The 15,603-nt window shown below is 39.8% G+C and overlaps 2 protein-coding genes across 2 annotated transcripts; both read left to right on the plus strand.

The window, feature by feature from the left end:
* The first annotated feature begins 5,245 nt into the window (after nt 1-5,245).
* Nucleotides 5,246-9,200, plus strand: LOC118360226 (ferritin, heavy subunit-like). Its single transcript, XM_035739512.2, has 5 exons — nt 5,246-5,492; nt 6,763-6,865; nt 7,801-7,947; nt 8,366-8,491; nt 8,814-9,200. The coding sequence occupies exons 2-5, from the start codon at nt 6,767-6,769 to the stop codon at nt 8,970-8,972; spliced, it is 531 nt and encodes a 176-aa protein (XP_035595405.1). The 5' UTR covers nt 5,246-5,492; nt 6,763-6,766; the 3' UTR covers nt 8,973-9,200.
* A 3,880-nt stretch (nt 9,201-13,080) lies between these two features.
* Nucleotides 13,081-14,426, plus strand: LOC118360234 (serum amyloid A-5 protein-like). The gene is made up of 4 exons (XM_035739525.2): nt 13,081-13,244; nt 13,360-13,465; nt 13,728-13,866; nt 14,078-14,426. The coding sequence occupies exons 2-4, from the start codon at nt 13,378-13,380 to the stop codon at nt 14,214-14,216; spliced, it is 366 nt and encodes a 121-aa protein (XP_035595418.1). The 5' UTR covers nt 13,081-13,244; nt 13,360-13,377; the 3' UTR covers nt 14,217-14,426.
* The last annotated feature ends 1,177 nt before the right edge of the window (nt 14,427-15,603 follow it).

The raw sequence follows: 15,603 nt of genomic DNA on the forward strand, positions 1-15,603 counted from the left end.
AGAGATGTAGATTCTGCGCCAGTCACATTACCTACTGTGTTTGACAAGGAGTCCATGTCTTGTTATAAGAATAAATGTGAAAAGCAGCACTGCAATTGTTTGAATTACATGAAATGATTACCTGTCTTTTAATATATAATGATGGAACATGATAGAAGTATTACATAGGGTAATACAAATTCTAAAAAATTACCATGAGATTGCTAATAAAAACATTTTATTTGTATTTTTTCAAATGACACTTTTGAATGAATAAATAAATAACAGCTTTAAGAATACATTTTAAACATATTTACATGTTCAAATACCCAAATGACATTTGGTTACAATTGATAAAATGCTGAACAGTTACATTGAATTTTTAAGTAAAACTTCTTCAGTGCTCTTCCATATCACTCCTTATCCTCAGCAATACTGTTCACAGCCAAGGCATTCCAGAACTGCTTTCGATTTGCAGGCATCAGAGGACATAGCTTGGTGATTATGTCCAGCTTCTTGGACTCTTCTATCCCGCTATCCTGTGTACGTAGTGTCGAGGGTGTCTCTAGAGTGACTCTTCATGATAAAGTCAAGCTCTGTGAAGTCCTTTTCTTCATGGGAGACTTTGTAGAAGAGGCTCCTGTATCCACGTCTCAACTGGATCTCAGCCATCTCTGCCAGCTTTGGTGCTGTTGCCTTCTTCAGCTTGTGGATGGAATGGCCAGCTTTCCATGCCAGGATGTTTTCCTTTTTCATTTCAACCACCTCCACCTTGCCTGCATTGGAAGTGGCAACCACATGGAGGAAGTCACCAAAGTTGTACACCACACCTGCAGGTCGAGCTTTCATTTCCTGTTCCATGCCATGGTGGAAACTGTCTGCACTCATGAAGGCGTGTCCTGGCTCGAAGAACTTGAGGGTGATGTTCTCCATCAAAGTTGAGTCAGCATTGACAACACTCACCAGTGATGTTAGGAGGCACCAGTTTTTGTTTTGAGAAGTGCAGTTATCCACCCAATACACTGCATGCTTGACATCTCTCTCATTCTCTAGTGCTGTTACGTAAGATGAAGTAATCTCCTCTGCCTTCCGAACAGCTGTTCCTTCATGCCATACCACTGAGATTGTTTACTGCTTCTTTTGAGACTTCTTTCCAATGGTGATGAATGTCTCGTGATAGGCAACGATTCTTCTTGTGAAAAATGCTTTTTTCACACCTGGCATGTGAGGGAGCATGGTGACTTTTTGCATATCAACGCTCCTCACAGACCAATCCTCAGGCCAATCTTTCTGTGCATCAGCCTGGTAATGGCTTCTGCTCTGCCCTGCAGACTTCTTATGTTCCTCATATTTCCTACATTGCATGCAGTGGGGTTGGTGATGGTGAATTCAGGTGCTGCATGGCTGTTGTCTTGGCAGGCTTGGGTTTCCATGGCCTCATTCTCCCTGTGCTCCGTCTTCAGGTGATGACCCTGCACCAAACAGAGCTCGCACTCCTCCTCTCCAAGCTTCACAAAGCTGATGTTCCTTCCCTTTACCGCCTTGCGATAGGTTTCATAACCGCAGCTGGCCTTTTTGTTCTTCTCCTTGTAGTCATTATGCATGAACTGAATATTGACGTCACTAGGTAGGTAGAGGCGATGTGGGGCATGCTCTCGTCTGTAGTGGCTGATTTGGGGATGGAAGGACTCAATGTGTTGCAGGATTGGATTCATGTTCAATTTGCTCGCTGAAGCTTTCTTTCCCCTCTGATCCTTTGGTGGAATCAGTTTGGTGGTGATTGACTTGCCCATCATCGTGACAATCAGCCTGTCATTTTTGGGATGGTAGCCAAATGTTGTCAGAAAAAACACTTTGCACACCTGTTGTGCAGAACCGCTCTGGTTTGGAAGATTGTACAGAAACAACCTGCTGCATCGACTGTCAGCACCAACAGTGATATTTGTCTTAGATTGCTGTGCCACCATGTGGAAGATCCATGTCCTCTTCTCCTTATACTTTATCTCCCAATACTTTTCCCATATTTCCTTTTGCCTACCCTGTGAAATATTCTGAGTACATTGTCTCTTGCATTTGGGACCACATGGCTTACCCATTGGTGGAATCTTGGATTTCTTGTTTGATAGGTTGTCTGGATGAACTTTACAACCAATTACATTTTATAACCTATGTTTCAGTACCCTCATTAACTGTCAGTTCATGACATCAATATACACTGAGTGTACAAAAAATATGTGTGTGTTGACACATTGTCATGAGTGTGTGCTGCAATACCACTGGTGACATTGTGGCCTCGTTGAAAGAGTGTGTGCGTTAGTGGTTCACGTCTCAGCTGTTGGTTCACCCATCCACAATTGCTAATACCCCCCCCGGCCCGCACCCAACCCCTTATGCTTGATCCAAAAATGTGGTCATAGGTATTCTTCGTATGGAGGGTGTGACGCAATTGCGGAGCCGCCGGAGGCATGCAGAGGCCAAATCAAAATCCATACCGCATTGTCGTGCGTCTCTCAAATGGTGTAGATGAAGGGAAGGAGACAGATTAAAGGATTTTAAAGTCTTGAGACAATTGAGACATGGATTTTGTATGTATGCCATTCAGAGGGTGAATGGGCAAGACAAAAATGTACTCACAGACATTATTTTAACGGTTTTCGAAACTTCAGAGTGTTTTCTATCCAATGCTACCAATTACAGTGGGGGAAAAAAGTATTTAGTCAGCCACCAATTGTGCAAGTTCTCTCACTTAAAAAGATGAGAGAGGCCTGTAATTTTCAATTTTCATCATAGGTACACTTCAACTATGACTATGACAGAGAAAAGAAATCCAGAAAATCACATTGTAGGATTTTTAATGAATTTATTTGCAAATTATGGTGGAAAATTTGCTGCAGGAGGGACTGGTGCACTTCACAAAATAGATGGCTTCATGAGGCAGGAAAAATTATGTGAATACATTGAAGCAACATCTCAAAACATCAGTCAGAAAGTTAAAGCTTGGTCGCAAATGGGTCTTCCAAATGGACAATGACCTCAAGCATCCTTCCAAAGTTGTGGAAAAACGGCTTAAGGACAACAAAGTCAAGGTATTGGAGTGGCCATCACAAAGCCCTAACTTCAATCCTACAGAAAATGTGTGGGCAGAACTGAAAAACCATGTGCGAGCAAGGAGGCCTTCAAACCTGACTCAGTTACACCAGCTCTGTCAGGAGGAATGGGCCAAAATTCACCCAACTTATTGTGGGAAGCTTGTGGAAGGCTAACTGAAACGTTTGACCTAAGTTAAACAATTTAAAGGCAATGCTACCAAATACTAATTGAGTGTATGTAAACTTCTGACCCATTGGGAATGTAATGAAAGAAATAAAAGCTGAAATGAATCATGTGGTCCTTCTGTGGTCCTTCTGTAGCACAGTTGGTAGAGCATGGCGCTTGTAACGCCAGGGTAGTGGGTTTGATTCCGCGACCACCCATACGTAGAATGTATGCACACATGACTGTAAGTCGCTTTGGATAAAAGCGTCTGCTAAATGGCATATATTATATATTATTATATATATTATTATATTATTATTATATATTATAATCATTCTCTCTACTATTATTCTGACATTTCACATTCTTAAAATAAAGTGGTGATCCTAACTGACCTAAAACAGGACATTTTTCCTGAATTAAACGTCAGGAATTGTGAAAAACTGAGTTTAAATGTATTTGGCTAAGGTGTATGTAAACTTCTGACTTCCACTGTATAGCACATTATATGCTTCCTAGCATTGGGAGGAAGTGTATGATGAATGACATTAATTGAAAAGTGCAAATGAGAGATTGTGAGACCTAGTGGCAAAGGAAACGAGACAGTCTTATTCATGGGTTGGATTTTCAACCAATGTTTATGGCATTATGTTGCAGCATTTTCTGGTGTGATTATATGATACACTGTATGACAATGACCCGACAGACCTCTGCTCTTGCTGGCTGACTGTCTGGTACACACAATGGTTATTAACTGTGTGTAGCATACCAGACAGACAGAGAGAACTGTGGTGATGATAGTACTGATTATCTGCTACAGCTGTTCAGTGTCATGTAGTGTCAGTATTTAGTCACATGGTGATGATTCTTCCCATTATTTCAAATCAAGTCTAGCCTGAAACGTGTAGCCACACAACTGTAATAGAAGAATTTATCATGGTTTTTTATACTTATCTGAATTTGCTCTATATTTCCACCATGATAATGCCAATCAACTAAGTAGGACTACACCATAAATAAGTAATTTCACTGCTGGTATCTCATTCATGTGGCCACAGTTAGACTCTCATAACCTATTTTAATGTGATTTTAATGTGTGGCATCCATTGTGTTTGGGATTCTGAGATATTTTGTGTCGATCAGACTATGACATCTGTTCTGCTGTTGTCACTTCTGGGAAATTCAAATACCCTCTTCAAAATACCTGTTACCAAATATCATGAATTGTCTGCATCTCTGCTAAGAAAATGTGGTCTACGTGACTGTTTAGTTCCTTATTTGATTAATCCTGTTAATTGTGTAAGGCCAGCCGTTTTTAAAGTGTGACCTGACCTGGGAAAAACTCTGGGTCGATCCTTGGGAGCCTTAGCCTAGTATTTTTTTGGTTTTGTCTGGTGGTCTGGAAAAACTCTAGGCCAGGGATTCAGCCGCGGGCAGCCGCGGGCCGATTTCTTCTTGAGTGGTGCTGGAACATAGACTGCAAATTGACTGCAAGAAGCCCAGGAAGATATAATATTTGGCTAAAACATAATTATTTCAAACCTTGCTTGCATATGATCTCTCTATTATGGTTGAAAATGAATTTGAGGTATTCAGCAGACACTATTATCAAGAGCAATTAGGCTTAAGTGCCTTTTTCAAGGGCAAACATATAATTTTCACCTAATTGGCTCGGGAATTCGAACCAGCAATCTTTCAGTTAGTGGCCCAGCGCTCTTAACCGCCAGGCTACCTGTCACCCAGATTGCTCAAATAAAAATCACTTGAAGCGGGCCGCCAGTTGGGGAACCCTGCTCAAAGCTCTACTCATGTGATATCATTTTCATCCATTTGCTATGGCTCACTGAGTAAGAAAGGATTTCAAACAAGTGCCTTGCTTTACCATATAGTTTACAATAGTTTGACCGAATAGAGTAATATTTTATATGAAAAAATTATGTGCTTTGACAGTCCCTCATTGCGCCAATCTCCTCCCCTTACTGCTTTTGACGACGTCATTCCCTATTTAACCACTGCGCAACGCTCACGATTATCAGTTTGCAGACGAGAGTAAAGGTTACCTGCTTCAACAGTGCTTGAACGGCAACCTTCTACTCTTTCGAAGCAATTTATTTTTTGATGAAATTCATCCCTTTTAAGAACCAAATTAGATTAAGCTACCCATAACATTTCGGAACATCGTTAATACGAACAATTCGAATCACTCACACCACCACTTCGAATCACTCACACCACCACTTCGGAACAGAAAAAACAAGGTAAGACAAATAATATATCTAGCTAAGAATAAATAAGTTACTAAACTAACGTTAGCTGGTTGGCATAATAGTTGGAAGGATTATTTAACTTAACGTAGTTAGCTAGCCACTGCCGCCCAAGGCCGTACTAGTGAGGGTGGCAAGCTAACTAGGTTATGTAACAAGCTACGCTACCTACTGTAGCCAGCTAGTTAACGTCAACAAGCTTGCGACGATAACGTAATAACGCGGTGTAATCTAACAATGTTTAAATAGCTACTAGTAGTTAGCTAAGTTGTCTTATGGCGGTGTTTTTCGATAACACGGTGTTTTACTTCATATCTTTGTTTAGTCAAATTCTGGCGTCCAGTATTGTGAACTTTTTTTTTTCAGTGGTCGTCTCCTTGATTTGCCGTTGCGTCGTCACAGCACCAATTGAAGTCGCTACGATCCCAGACGTAGCGTTTTCGCCATCTCCTACGCACACCGCGCCCTTTGTTCTTCTCTGCCTGTTTCAGTGAGCTCTCCTCGTTTGCGGTAGAATTAAGTGGGGAAAGTCGCGAAATGCTATCAACTAAACATTGTCTGTCTGAATTCGCTCTCGTTAACAACTTAAACATTTTTATCTTCGCTCAAATAAACTTCATTTATCAAAATAAAATTTCATTAAAAAAAAAATACTTATTTAATTGGGTTAGTCAGTTAAGGCCAAACCTGAGGCACTGCGATACAATGCCTTTGACCGCTGTGTGACATGAATATCCCATGTGACATCAATAAAATGCCGAACATTTATTTTACTGTCAAAATTGACTACAGTGTAAATGGGATAATTGGGGTAATTTATAGATGTTCCGAAGTAGCGCCAGAGGTTTATCGAAAGACTAACCCAAATCATAATTAGGACTCTTCCCACCTATCAAACCACACCCTGGAACCAATTCGTTTGGGTTCAGTCATAGCTGGTAGCATTTCTTAATGAACCAAATAAAAAACGAGGCTATATCAGGAAGTGCAGTCGCCCTTATAGCAGACCATCTGCTTAATCTGTGTATGTATTTTGGGCGGGGTCGACCCCCTCATAACCAAACAAACCATTTATCTATTGCATGGACTATGACCTGATGGCACCAACTTTCTGTAACGTTAGACTGAATTATTGAAGAGTGACAGTCTTCACTTTGGCATCCGTGCCCTCCATGCTGTTTTAAGTGCCGGAATTCATTGAACCAAGTGTCCGAAACATGCCTTCCTTTCCTCTTTTGACACTTATGATGTATTTCAATTTCAGAAACATGCCTTCTGTGAGACAGAACTTCCATCAGGACTGTGAGGCTGCCATCAACCGGCAGATAAACCTGGAGCTGTACGCTTCCTATGTCTACCTGTCCATGGTAAGAGCAAGAGACTAGAATGGAGATGTCGTAGGGAAGGGTTTGGTAAACGTGGTCAAGGAGACTAGTATGACAAATTGAATGACTGATGATTAGATTACAGGTCCACGGAGTCATGCGGTGTAAAGTTTATACCCCATGATGGTGCAGATTGGTGTGTTCAACACCCTGGGCTCAGGCACTCATTTTAATACTAGGACTGGGCGGCATGGCCTAAATCATTGTTTTCGACCATGTGAGTAATTATATTATTTAGTTATCACACGCTCTGAATAAGCTTTGAAAAATTCACTTTCAGAAGTTGGCAATAATCATGAATTCAGGCTTGTGAAATTATATCTAGGCTAAATATAAGCCTTCCACAACCGTAAGGCTCACTAAGATATTAATCAAAGTATTTTAAAGTGCTTTCTTCCAGTCATCACTGATAACGGGAGGCTAGCATCTTTAGGCCCCTAACTTTCTCACTTATTATTCACAATTTCAGTCAGCACTATTTGTAATCATGGTAGTGTATATGTGTTTAACATTCTATTTAGTGACTCCTAAATTATGCTTTATTTACCATTCATTTCTATTGGATGCTAAATAATCTGAAACAAACAGCAAATGCATCCAACCAATTTGTGTAGACAAGCTTGACGTCGTCATTGTGCGCTAGGAATATGGGACCAAATACGTACATTTTAATACACTTGTTAATTTGTCTCAGTCCAACTATTTTAGGGGACCAAAAGTGTTATGTTTAAAAAGTGCGATCACTAAACACACATTGATTCCACTGATAGCCAGCCACTACTTATGTCAAGATGAATATTTTGATATTGGGCTTTCGATTTGACAAAGTTAAGGTCTTGTGATCAGCTTTTCATGATAGAAGTGGAACCAGCCAGATAGCTTTGAACTAAAGGTCTTTATTTTTCTCTCCGTCTCAGGCGTATTACTTTGATCGTGATGACCAGGCCCTACACAACTTTGCGAAGTTTTTCAAGAACCAGTCCCACGAAGAGCGTGAGCACGCTGAGAAGCTAATGAAAGTTCAGAACCAGAGGGGAGGGAGAATTTTCCTGCAGGACATAAAGGTGATTGTGTGTGCAAGTGCTTGTGTGTGCGTCCATGTTTTGCCTGTCAGGAAATGCGTGCTTTCAACAGGAGTTTAGTATTGGGATATGGTAGTGCCCATCTAGGGAGGGCCAATGGGAGATTGAGGGTGTGGACCACTTATCTCTCACAGACATTTAAACTGCTGCCAGTGATCAAAACTGTCAGGGGAAAATGTATGGTTGCAATGAGAGAACATTAAACAGCAGCCATATTGGATCCTGGAGAAAGACAGACTTTGCTTACAGAGTAATGCAATGAGGGGTTAAGAAAACAGAAATGTTAAACTTGACTGATTGGCTGCTTAATAATGTGTACTCCAGTTTCTGACATAAGCTGGTGGGGGGTGGTGTGGAAGCACTACTGCTGCTCTAACAGCATATGTATGGCTTGTTCCAGAAACCAGAGAAGGATGAGTGGGTTAGCGGTGTGGATGCCCTTGAGAGTGCCCTGCAGCTGGAGAAGAGTGTAAACCAGTCCCTGCTGGACCTGCACAAGGTCTGCTCTGAACACAACGACCCACACGTGAGTATTTGGAGACAAGAACTATACAAAGGCAAAATACCATGTTTCAACTGCAAGATGTTAAAAATGTCATCGTTTAAATCTGAATCTAATCCACCCACATTTCACATATGAAAAGCCTGACCTACGTTAGGTTTTTCCGTGTACACTTTCGTCAGTTCAAGTCCAGTGGGGCACATGGTTTTACTACTCTGGGTTGTAAAAAAACTTCATCTAGGGTCTAGAAGAAACCTAGATTATTCATCCCTGTTCTGTTTGAGGCATCACTCCACTAAGTTTTGCTAAACTGTTCCTTGTGCTCTTGTTCTTTTCTTTTTCTCAGATGTGTGACTTCATTGAGACACACTACCTGGACGAGCAGGTGAAGTCTATAAAGGAGCTGGGTGACTGGGTGACCAACCTCCGCCGCATGGGTGCCCCGCAGAACGGCATGGCCGAGTACCTGTTTGACAAACACACTTTGGGGAAGGAGCGCGAATAGATAGACCCTCTATTTTCTTGATGTAGTTCTGTCTAGCTTGATAGATCTGATTAGTCTATTTTTCTGTCAGGGACTGGCATCAAAGTTTATCCTTGAATCCTTAGTTTGCACTAAGCTTCAACCTCCAGTTCCTATAAGCCAGTAGCTCTTTGCCTCTCAAAATTGACAGCATTCCCTGCTTTTGTTTTGATTGCAGTTGTCGTGAAATAAAAACCCTCTGGATTCTGATTTCTGCTGGTGTGTGTCTAAAGATTAGTCTAAATGGTCAGCATTCAGACAGTTAAACAAACATTGATCAAAACTGGTCTGACACAAAATGGATGGAATAAGGCCCATTCAAGAAGTTTGAAGCGCTAGTGGAACCTTGAATTGAGTGACTATATTGATTAGAATGGCACTGATATTTCTAAAATTATTTAAGCAAATTCAGCTGATCCCATTGCAATATTAATGTGTGCAGGGCCCCAGTGATTCAATGCTCTTGTTAAGAAACCTCAACATCCTGTTGGCTCTGAAAGGATTTAATAGATATACTGTCAGAGTACACCAAACATTAGGAAAGCCTTTGTAATATTGTGTTACTGTATCTTCCAATGTATTGAGTTTCATTCCAATGCTTTATCCATCAATTTCATTCAAGTGCTTATGGATACATTTGAGTAAATTTACTGTCAGGTTTCCATCCAACCTTATGTACATGTCGGAATAAAGATTTTGTTGTGGCCCCCACAATTTTAAGTTGCTCATCCCTGTTGTAGGAGATACCTGTGCTGTATCTACGAGCTGTTGGCTTGAGTGAATGTGTCAATACCAGAGTGGGCTCCTTTGCTATATTAACTCAATATTTTTATGTAAAATTCATCAGTTTAAAATGTGGTGGAAACCAATTTAACATTCAAGTCTGACTTGTGTTCGCTCGTGCGGAAACACCTATGTCTGCACATTTTTTAAATGCTAATTTGAATGTCATTGAACACAAGTGTCCATTTATTTTCTCAAACATCCTTTCTGAATTTAAAAGTTAACTTAAAAGTAATCTAGTTTGTCAAAAGTATCTAATCTGATTACAATTTAGCTGCGAATGAAATGGATTACACTTTTTTGTAATCCTTTACATGTAACGGATTAGATGTAATCTGTTACTCCCCAACCCTGCCCTTTGTGTACAGGGGGGTCTATGACATCCTATCTAGGGTTCTACATCTATGAGCAATGTGTCATTTGTACTGTTCTTAAATATGTAGCCATATGGATATGTCACATTTGACTATGAAACATTGCAGTGGTACTGTTTTCTCTGAGGTGGATTTATGGCATTTTGCAACAATATGAATAGTCTCTTTGAAATGAAACCATCTAATGATAGATTTCAAACAAATACACGTCTGTCATTTAATAACCATGCCCTGATGGGGAAAAACATTGTCTTTATTTAATTTCAACTGTCTATTTGGTGCTACGGTTTGTTTTGGACAGGACAATAGTAACACTGTCAAAAACAGGATGTGATGTTGAGGAAATTCCAAAGTTTCATTTCCAGTCAGAGCTGTTAGGAAAGGAGAACTGGCATCTCAGCTGGCTTTCACTGCCAACAAAACATTACTGTGCTGAAAGTTTATAATGTTCAACTAAAACTGAAACTAAAACAAATATTTATCATGAAAAAAATGAATACTCATACACATGACATGCACATACATTTATACTGACTACACACACTCATGAAACACTGCTGCTGCTCTATTCATCATATACAGGGCCTTGCGAAAGTATTCGGCCCCCTTGAACTTTGCGACCTTTTGCCACATTTCATGGCTTCAAACATAAAGATATAAAACTGTATTTTTTTGTGAAGAATCAACAAGTGGGACACAATCATGAAGTGGAATGACATTTATTGGATATTTCAAACTTTTTAACAAATCAAAAACTGAAAAATTGGGCGTGCAAAATTATTATATTATTATTATTATATAATTATATTGATTATATTGGATAAAAGCGTCTGCTAAATGGCATATATTATTATTATTATATCCAGAAACTGGTAGGCCTCACTAGATGCTAAGAGGGCTATGTACTTTAAACTATCCATATACATTTTTGTTGTTGTTGCAGTATGTCCCATAAAAGCTCCCTGGTCTTTGTTATTGAATCTTTGTTTGAAATTCACTGCTTGACTAAGAGACCTTACAGATAATTGTATGTGTCTGGTACAGATATTAAGTAGTCATTCAAAAATCATGTTAAACACTACTGTTGCACACAGAATAAGTCGATGGAACTTATTATGTGACTTGTTAACACATTTTTACTCCTGAACACATTTAGGCTTGCCATAACAAAGGGATTGAATACTTAGTGACTCAAGACAATTCAGATTTTCATTTTGAATTCATTTGTAGAAGTTTCTAAAACCCAAATTCCATGTTGACATTATGGGCAGGCCATTATTGTGTGTAGGCCAGTGACATAACATCTTAATTGAAACATTTTACATTCAGGCTGTAACACAAAAAAATGTGGAAAAAGTAAATGGAGGTGAATACTTTCTGAAGGTACTGCACATGTCGACAGCAGAGGGAGCACGTCCCATCCACATCGACGGGGCCGCAGTGGAGAAGGTGAAAAGCTTCAAGTTCCCCTGCTCAACAGCACTTCTTCAATCTTAGGAGGCTAAAGAAATCCAGCTAGGCCCCTAAGATCCTCACAAACTTTTACAGATGCACCATTGAGAGCATCCTGTCACTGCCTGGTTCCGCAACTGCACCACCCGCAACCGCAGGGCTCTCCAGAGGGTGGTGCGGTCTGCCCAACACATCACCGGGGGCACAAGGCCTGCCCTCCAGGAGACCTATAGCACCCGATGTCAAAAGAAGGCCAAAAAGATCATCAAAGACAACAACCACCCAAGTCGCAACCTGTTCACCTTGGTATCATCCAGAAGGCGAGGTCAGTACAGGTGCATCAAAGCTGGGACCGAGAGTCTGAAAAACAGCTTCTGACTCAAGGCCATCAGACTGTAGCCATCCTTTGCCGGCCTCCACCCAGTACCCTACCCTGAACTTCGTCACTAGCTACCACCTGGTTACTCAACCCTACACCTTAGAGGCTGCTAACCTATGTACATAGACATGGAATCACTGGTCACTTTAAATAACGTTGACATACTGTTTTACTAATTTCATATGTACAGTATAGTACTGTATTCTAGTCAATGCCATCCCATTCAACTATTGCTGTATATATACTATTCTATCCTACCTATTCTACAGATATTACTAAATATTAGATCCACATACCGTCGATAATGTCTATACATCCCATCACATATATTTATATATTTTTATATATATATATATATATATATATATATATATATATATATATATATATATATATATATTTATACTTCGGACTCCGACATTGCTTGTCGTAATATTGATATGTTTCTTAATTCCATTCTTTTACATTTAGATCTGTGTATATTGCTGTAAATTGTTAGATATTACTACACTGCTGGAGCTAAGAACACAAGTATTTTGCTACACCCGCAATAGCATCTGCTAAATATGTGTATGCGACCAATAAAATTTGATTTGATTTGTAAACAAGCGTAATTGTGACCAGTAGTAGGATAAAAAAGATAGATACTAATGGTAATGGAAATCAATAATCAATGAACAGCAACATAGGTGTGAGGGGGAGCAGTGATTGTGTAACCTGTAAGATACAGGTGCAATCTGTACGATGTGGACATGTGAAGTGCTTTTCATGTCTATGTCTATTAAATACCTGTATTCTACCCTACTATAGTAGTCTATAATGAATCATATCATAAGGAATCATTCTCTCATATTAGGTGAGAGGCAAACTTTTGGCACCTCATCCATCATGACAATTACGACATTAAAAGCAGAAAAACAAACTTCATTGCCCCCATTAGTCTTATTAATGCTGACACATCCCATTTTGATGTCTTGGTTTTTAAAGCAGTAGGCCGAGTTACACAATTGAGGAGTATCCTCCTTATTGCCCAAGACTTCAGAGCAGGTAATCTAATTTTGTAATGACCTGGAAATTCCTCATCTTGTGTAGCGGACAGACACTTCTGAGTGTAATAACTTGGGAGGACGAAGTTAGGGAATTCCAGCTTTTGCAAAACTAAAATCCTCCTTGGTCTGAGTGGAATATAAGAACAAGCTGCGGACCATAAACCAACACAAGGGAGATCAAACTGCCTGACTGACTGACTAACTAAGAAGCTGAAAGGTAAGAGATAGCTCTGTTATATGAGGCGGTCACAGTTTAAATGTAATAAATTATCTGTAAATATGTTAGCAATTCATATAGTAGCCTACGTTCTCTCTCTCCATGTTCCTTTCAGTCTGTCACATCTGCAAGTATGAAGCTGCTTCTAGCTGGACTTGTTCTGACCCTTATTGTGGGGGCTCAAGCTCAGTGGTACCACTTCCCTGGTGAAGCTGCTCGAGGTCCATTTATACACTTTAATCATTATTTCTTCATTGTTGACAGAAATAGATACACAAATCAAGAGTAACAAATCATTCAAGAGTAACAAATAATTCAAGAGTAACAAATCATTCAAGAGTAACTAATCATTCAAGATCAACAATGTACTGTATTCGAGGACTCCTTTAAAGTCATTGTTGTTTCTTGAGGCTAGTGGTTTGAAATGTTGTAAAGTTCCTTGTAAGTGTCAAACTCAACATCTGTGTCCTCCTGACCCTGTAGGTGCTAAAGACATGTGGCGTGCATATGGCGACATGAAGGACGCCAACTGGAAAAACTCAGACAAGTACTTTCACGCTCGGGGCAACTATGATGCTGCCAGGAGAGGACCAGGGGGCAGGTGGGCAGCAACAGTCATCAGGTGGGTGATTCTCAAATATCTGAGAGACGCTTATAATGTGGTTCAGTTGCTCATCAAATTATCTGATCAAAACTTTCTCCATTTAGTTCTTTATGCCACATTTTGTAAAAAATAAAAATAAAATAAAAAATGTCTGGTCAGAAAGACAATTTTACCATTATTGGTTCACTGTGGTTGACTTGTGACTTATGTAATATTTCTCCTCTCTCAGTGATGGCCGGGAGATGGTTCAGGGTTCCAGTGGTCGAGGACATGAGGACTCAGCAGCTGACCAGGAGGCTAACCGCTGGGGACGTAATGGAGGGGACCCCAACCGATTCAGACCCCAAGGACTCCCCAAGAAATACTGAACCTAAAAAAAGGTGGTTACTAGCCAAACTGAAGGACCACAATCCAAACAACTATACTGCTCTTAATTACTGCTTTTGGTTAAAAAAATGTCATATTCTCAAAAATGATTTTGCCCAAATGTTCTGATAATAGACAGGAACATGGTACTGAAACTTAGTATACAATGTATTTCATAAGTGTTGCAAAAATAAAGTGATTACGCAACTAGAGACTGAATCTCTTTCTGGAATCAGTATGATAGGACTGGGAAGGTTGGAAAGAAATGTTCAACTCCTGAAATGTATACTCAAATGATCTGGGGTTGACATTTTCTCAGCTTTCAACTGGCAACGGGTCAGCCCTTTACAACTAGTAACTGGGACATTTGGACAGTGGACCAGCCGTACATAGTACATGTTTTTCATAGGATAGACATAGAAGAAGCTGAGAAAAACATAGGATAAGGGCCAAAGGGGAGAGGATGGATGCCCCTAATGTTAATGGAACATGGCAGTTTGAATGAGGATTCGATTCAACATACTATGCAACTCTATTGAGATTAGATGAGTAGGCTATGTATAATTTAACGTAGATAGATAATATGCATAAAATTAGTATACAGTTTGGCTTTTGAACATAACCACTCATTATTACAGAATGCAGAATTACAGGCATACTGTAAAATATGCACAGACATACAAATGTAACACAGAGGAATTGTAACCCAGGTACAGTATATGGCTTTCCTAGGTTTTCAGTTTTTGTCACTCTTAATTTGAAAATATGAACTTTCGGGCTCAAAGTGATGTCAATAGCAATAGATATTTCAATATCAATATCATAGATTTCGCTATATCCTGATAAACTTCACCTGAGATGTGTAATGGTTAGCAACAGGGTTCAGCTTCACCAAGTAGAAATAAGTAGCCTCAGCAGTTGCACTCAGCATCTATGTGATGAGCCCTGAAATGCAGCTAGGAAAACATAAGCATCATGTCTTGATCCCCTGATCCCCAAATACATGTATGTGGAAGGTTCACCGGGTGAGCAATGATGTGTAGTTAATGGGTGAACAATGTTAAGTCAGGTTTACCTGACAATCATAACACTCAAATCTGAATGTGCAAGGCAGGTAGGTGGTGGAATGGGTATAGTGTTATGTGGATGTATCTATTCATGATGTATTGACAAACTAGATGTGGTAAGTCTCTCCTTTATCTTTATCTTTATCTGCTATGCTTTATCTTGGCCAGGTCGCAGTTGCAAATGAGAACTTGTTCTCAACTAGCCTACCTGGTTAAATAAAGGTGAAATAAAAAATAAAAATAAATAAAAAATTACCACATGTAATCCATTCCTGGCAATGAAAAATACATGAGCTCGTACTGTACATATAAATGAAAGCAG

Source organism: Oncorhynchus keta, chromosome 2 (genome assembly GCF_023373465.1).
Source record: "Oncorhynchus keta strain PuntledgeMale-10-30-2019 chromosome 2, Oket_V2, whole genome shotgun sequence".
In the NCBI taxonomy this organism is placed as follows: domain Eukaryota; kingdom Metazoa; phylum Chordata; class Actinopteri; order Salmoniformes; family Salmonidae; genus Oncorhynchus; species Oncorhynchus keta.

What these genes read in the sequence shown, in the direction of transcription:
- LOC118360234 (XM_035739525.2), top strand. Translation starts at nt 13,378, where the DNA reads ATGAAGCTGCTTCTAGCTGGACTTGTTCTGACCCTTATTGTGGGGGCT. An exon ending in CCCTGGTGAAGCTGCTCGAG is followed by an intron (nt 13,466 to 13,727) that starts GTCCATTTATAC and finishes CTGACCCTGTAG; the next exon opens with GTGCTAAAGACATGTGGCGT. An exon ending in TGGGCAGCAACAGTCATCAG is followed by an intron (nt 13,867 to 14,077) that starts GTGGGTGATTCT and finishes CTCCTCTCTCAG; the next exon opens with TGATGGCCGGGAGATGGTTC.
- LOC118360226 (XM_035739512.2), top strand. Translation starts at nt 6,767, where the DNA reads ATGCCTTCTGTGAGACAGAACTTCCATCAGGACTGTGAGGCTGCCATC. An exon ending in CCTATGTCTACCTGTCCATG is followed by an intron (nt 6,866 to 7,800) that starts GTAAGAGCAAGA and finishes TCTCCGTCTCAG; the next exon opens with GCGTATTACTTTGATCGTGA. An exon ending in CTGAACACAACGACCCACAC is followed by an intron (nt 8,492 to 8,813) that starts GTGAGTATTTGG and finishes TCTTTTTCTCAG; the next exon opens with ATGTGTGACTTCATTGAGAC.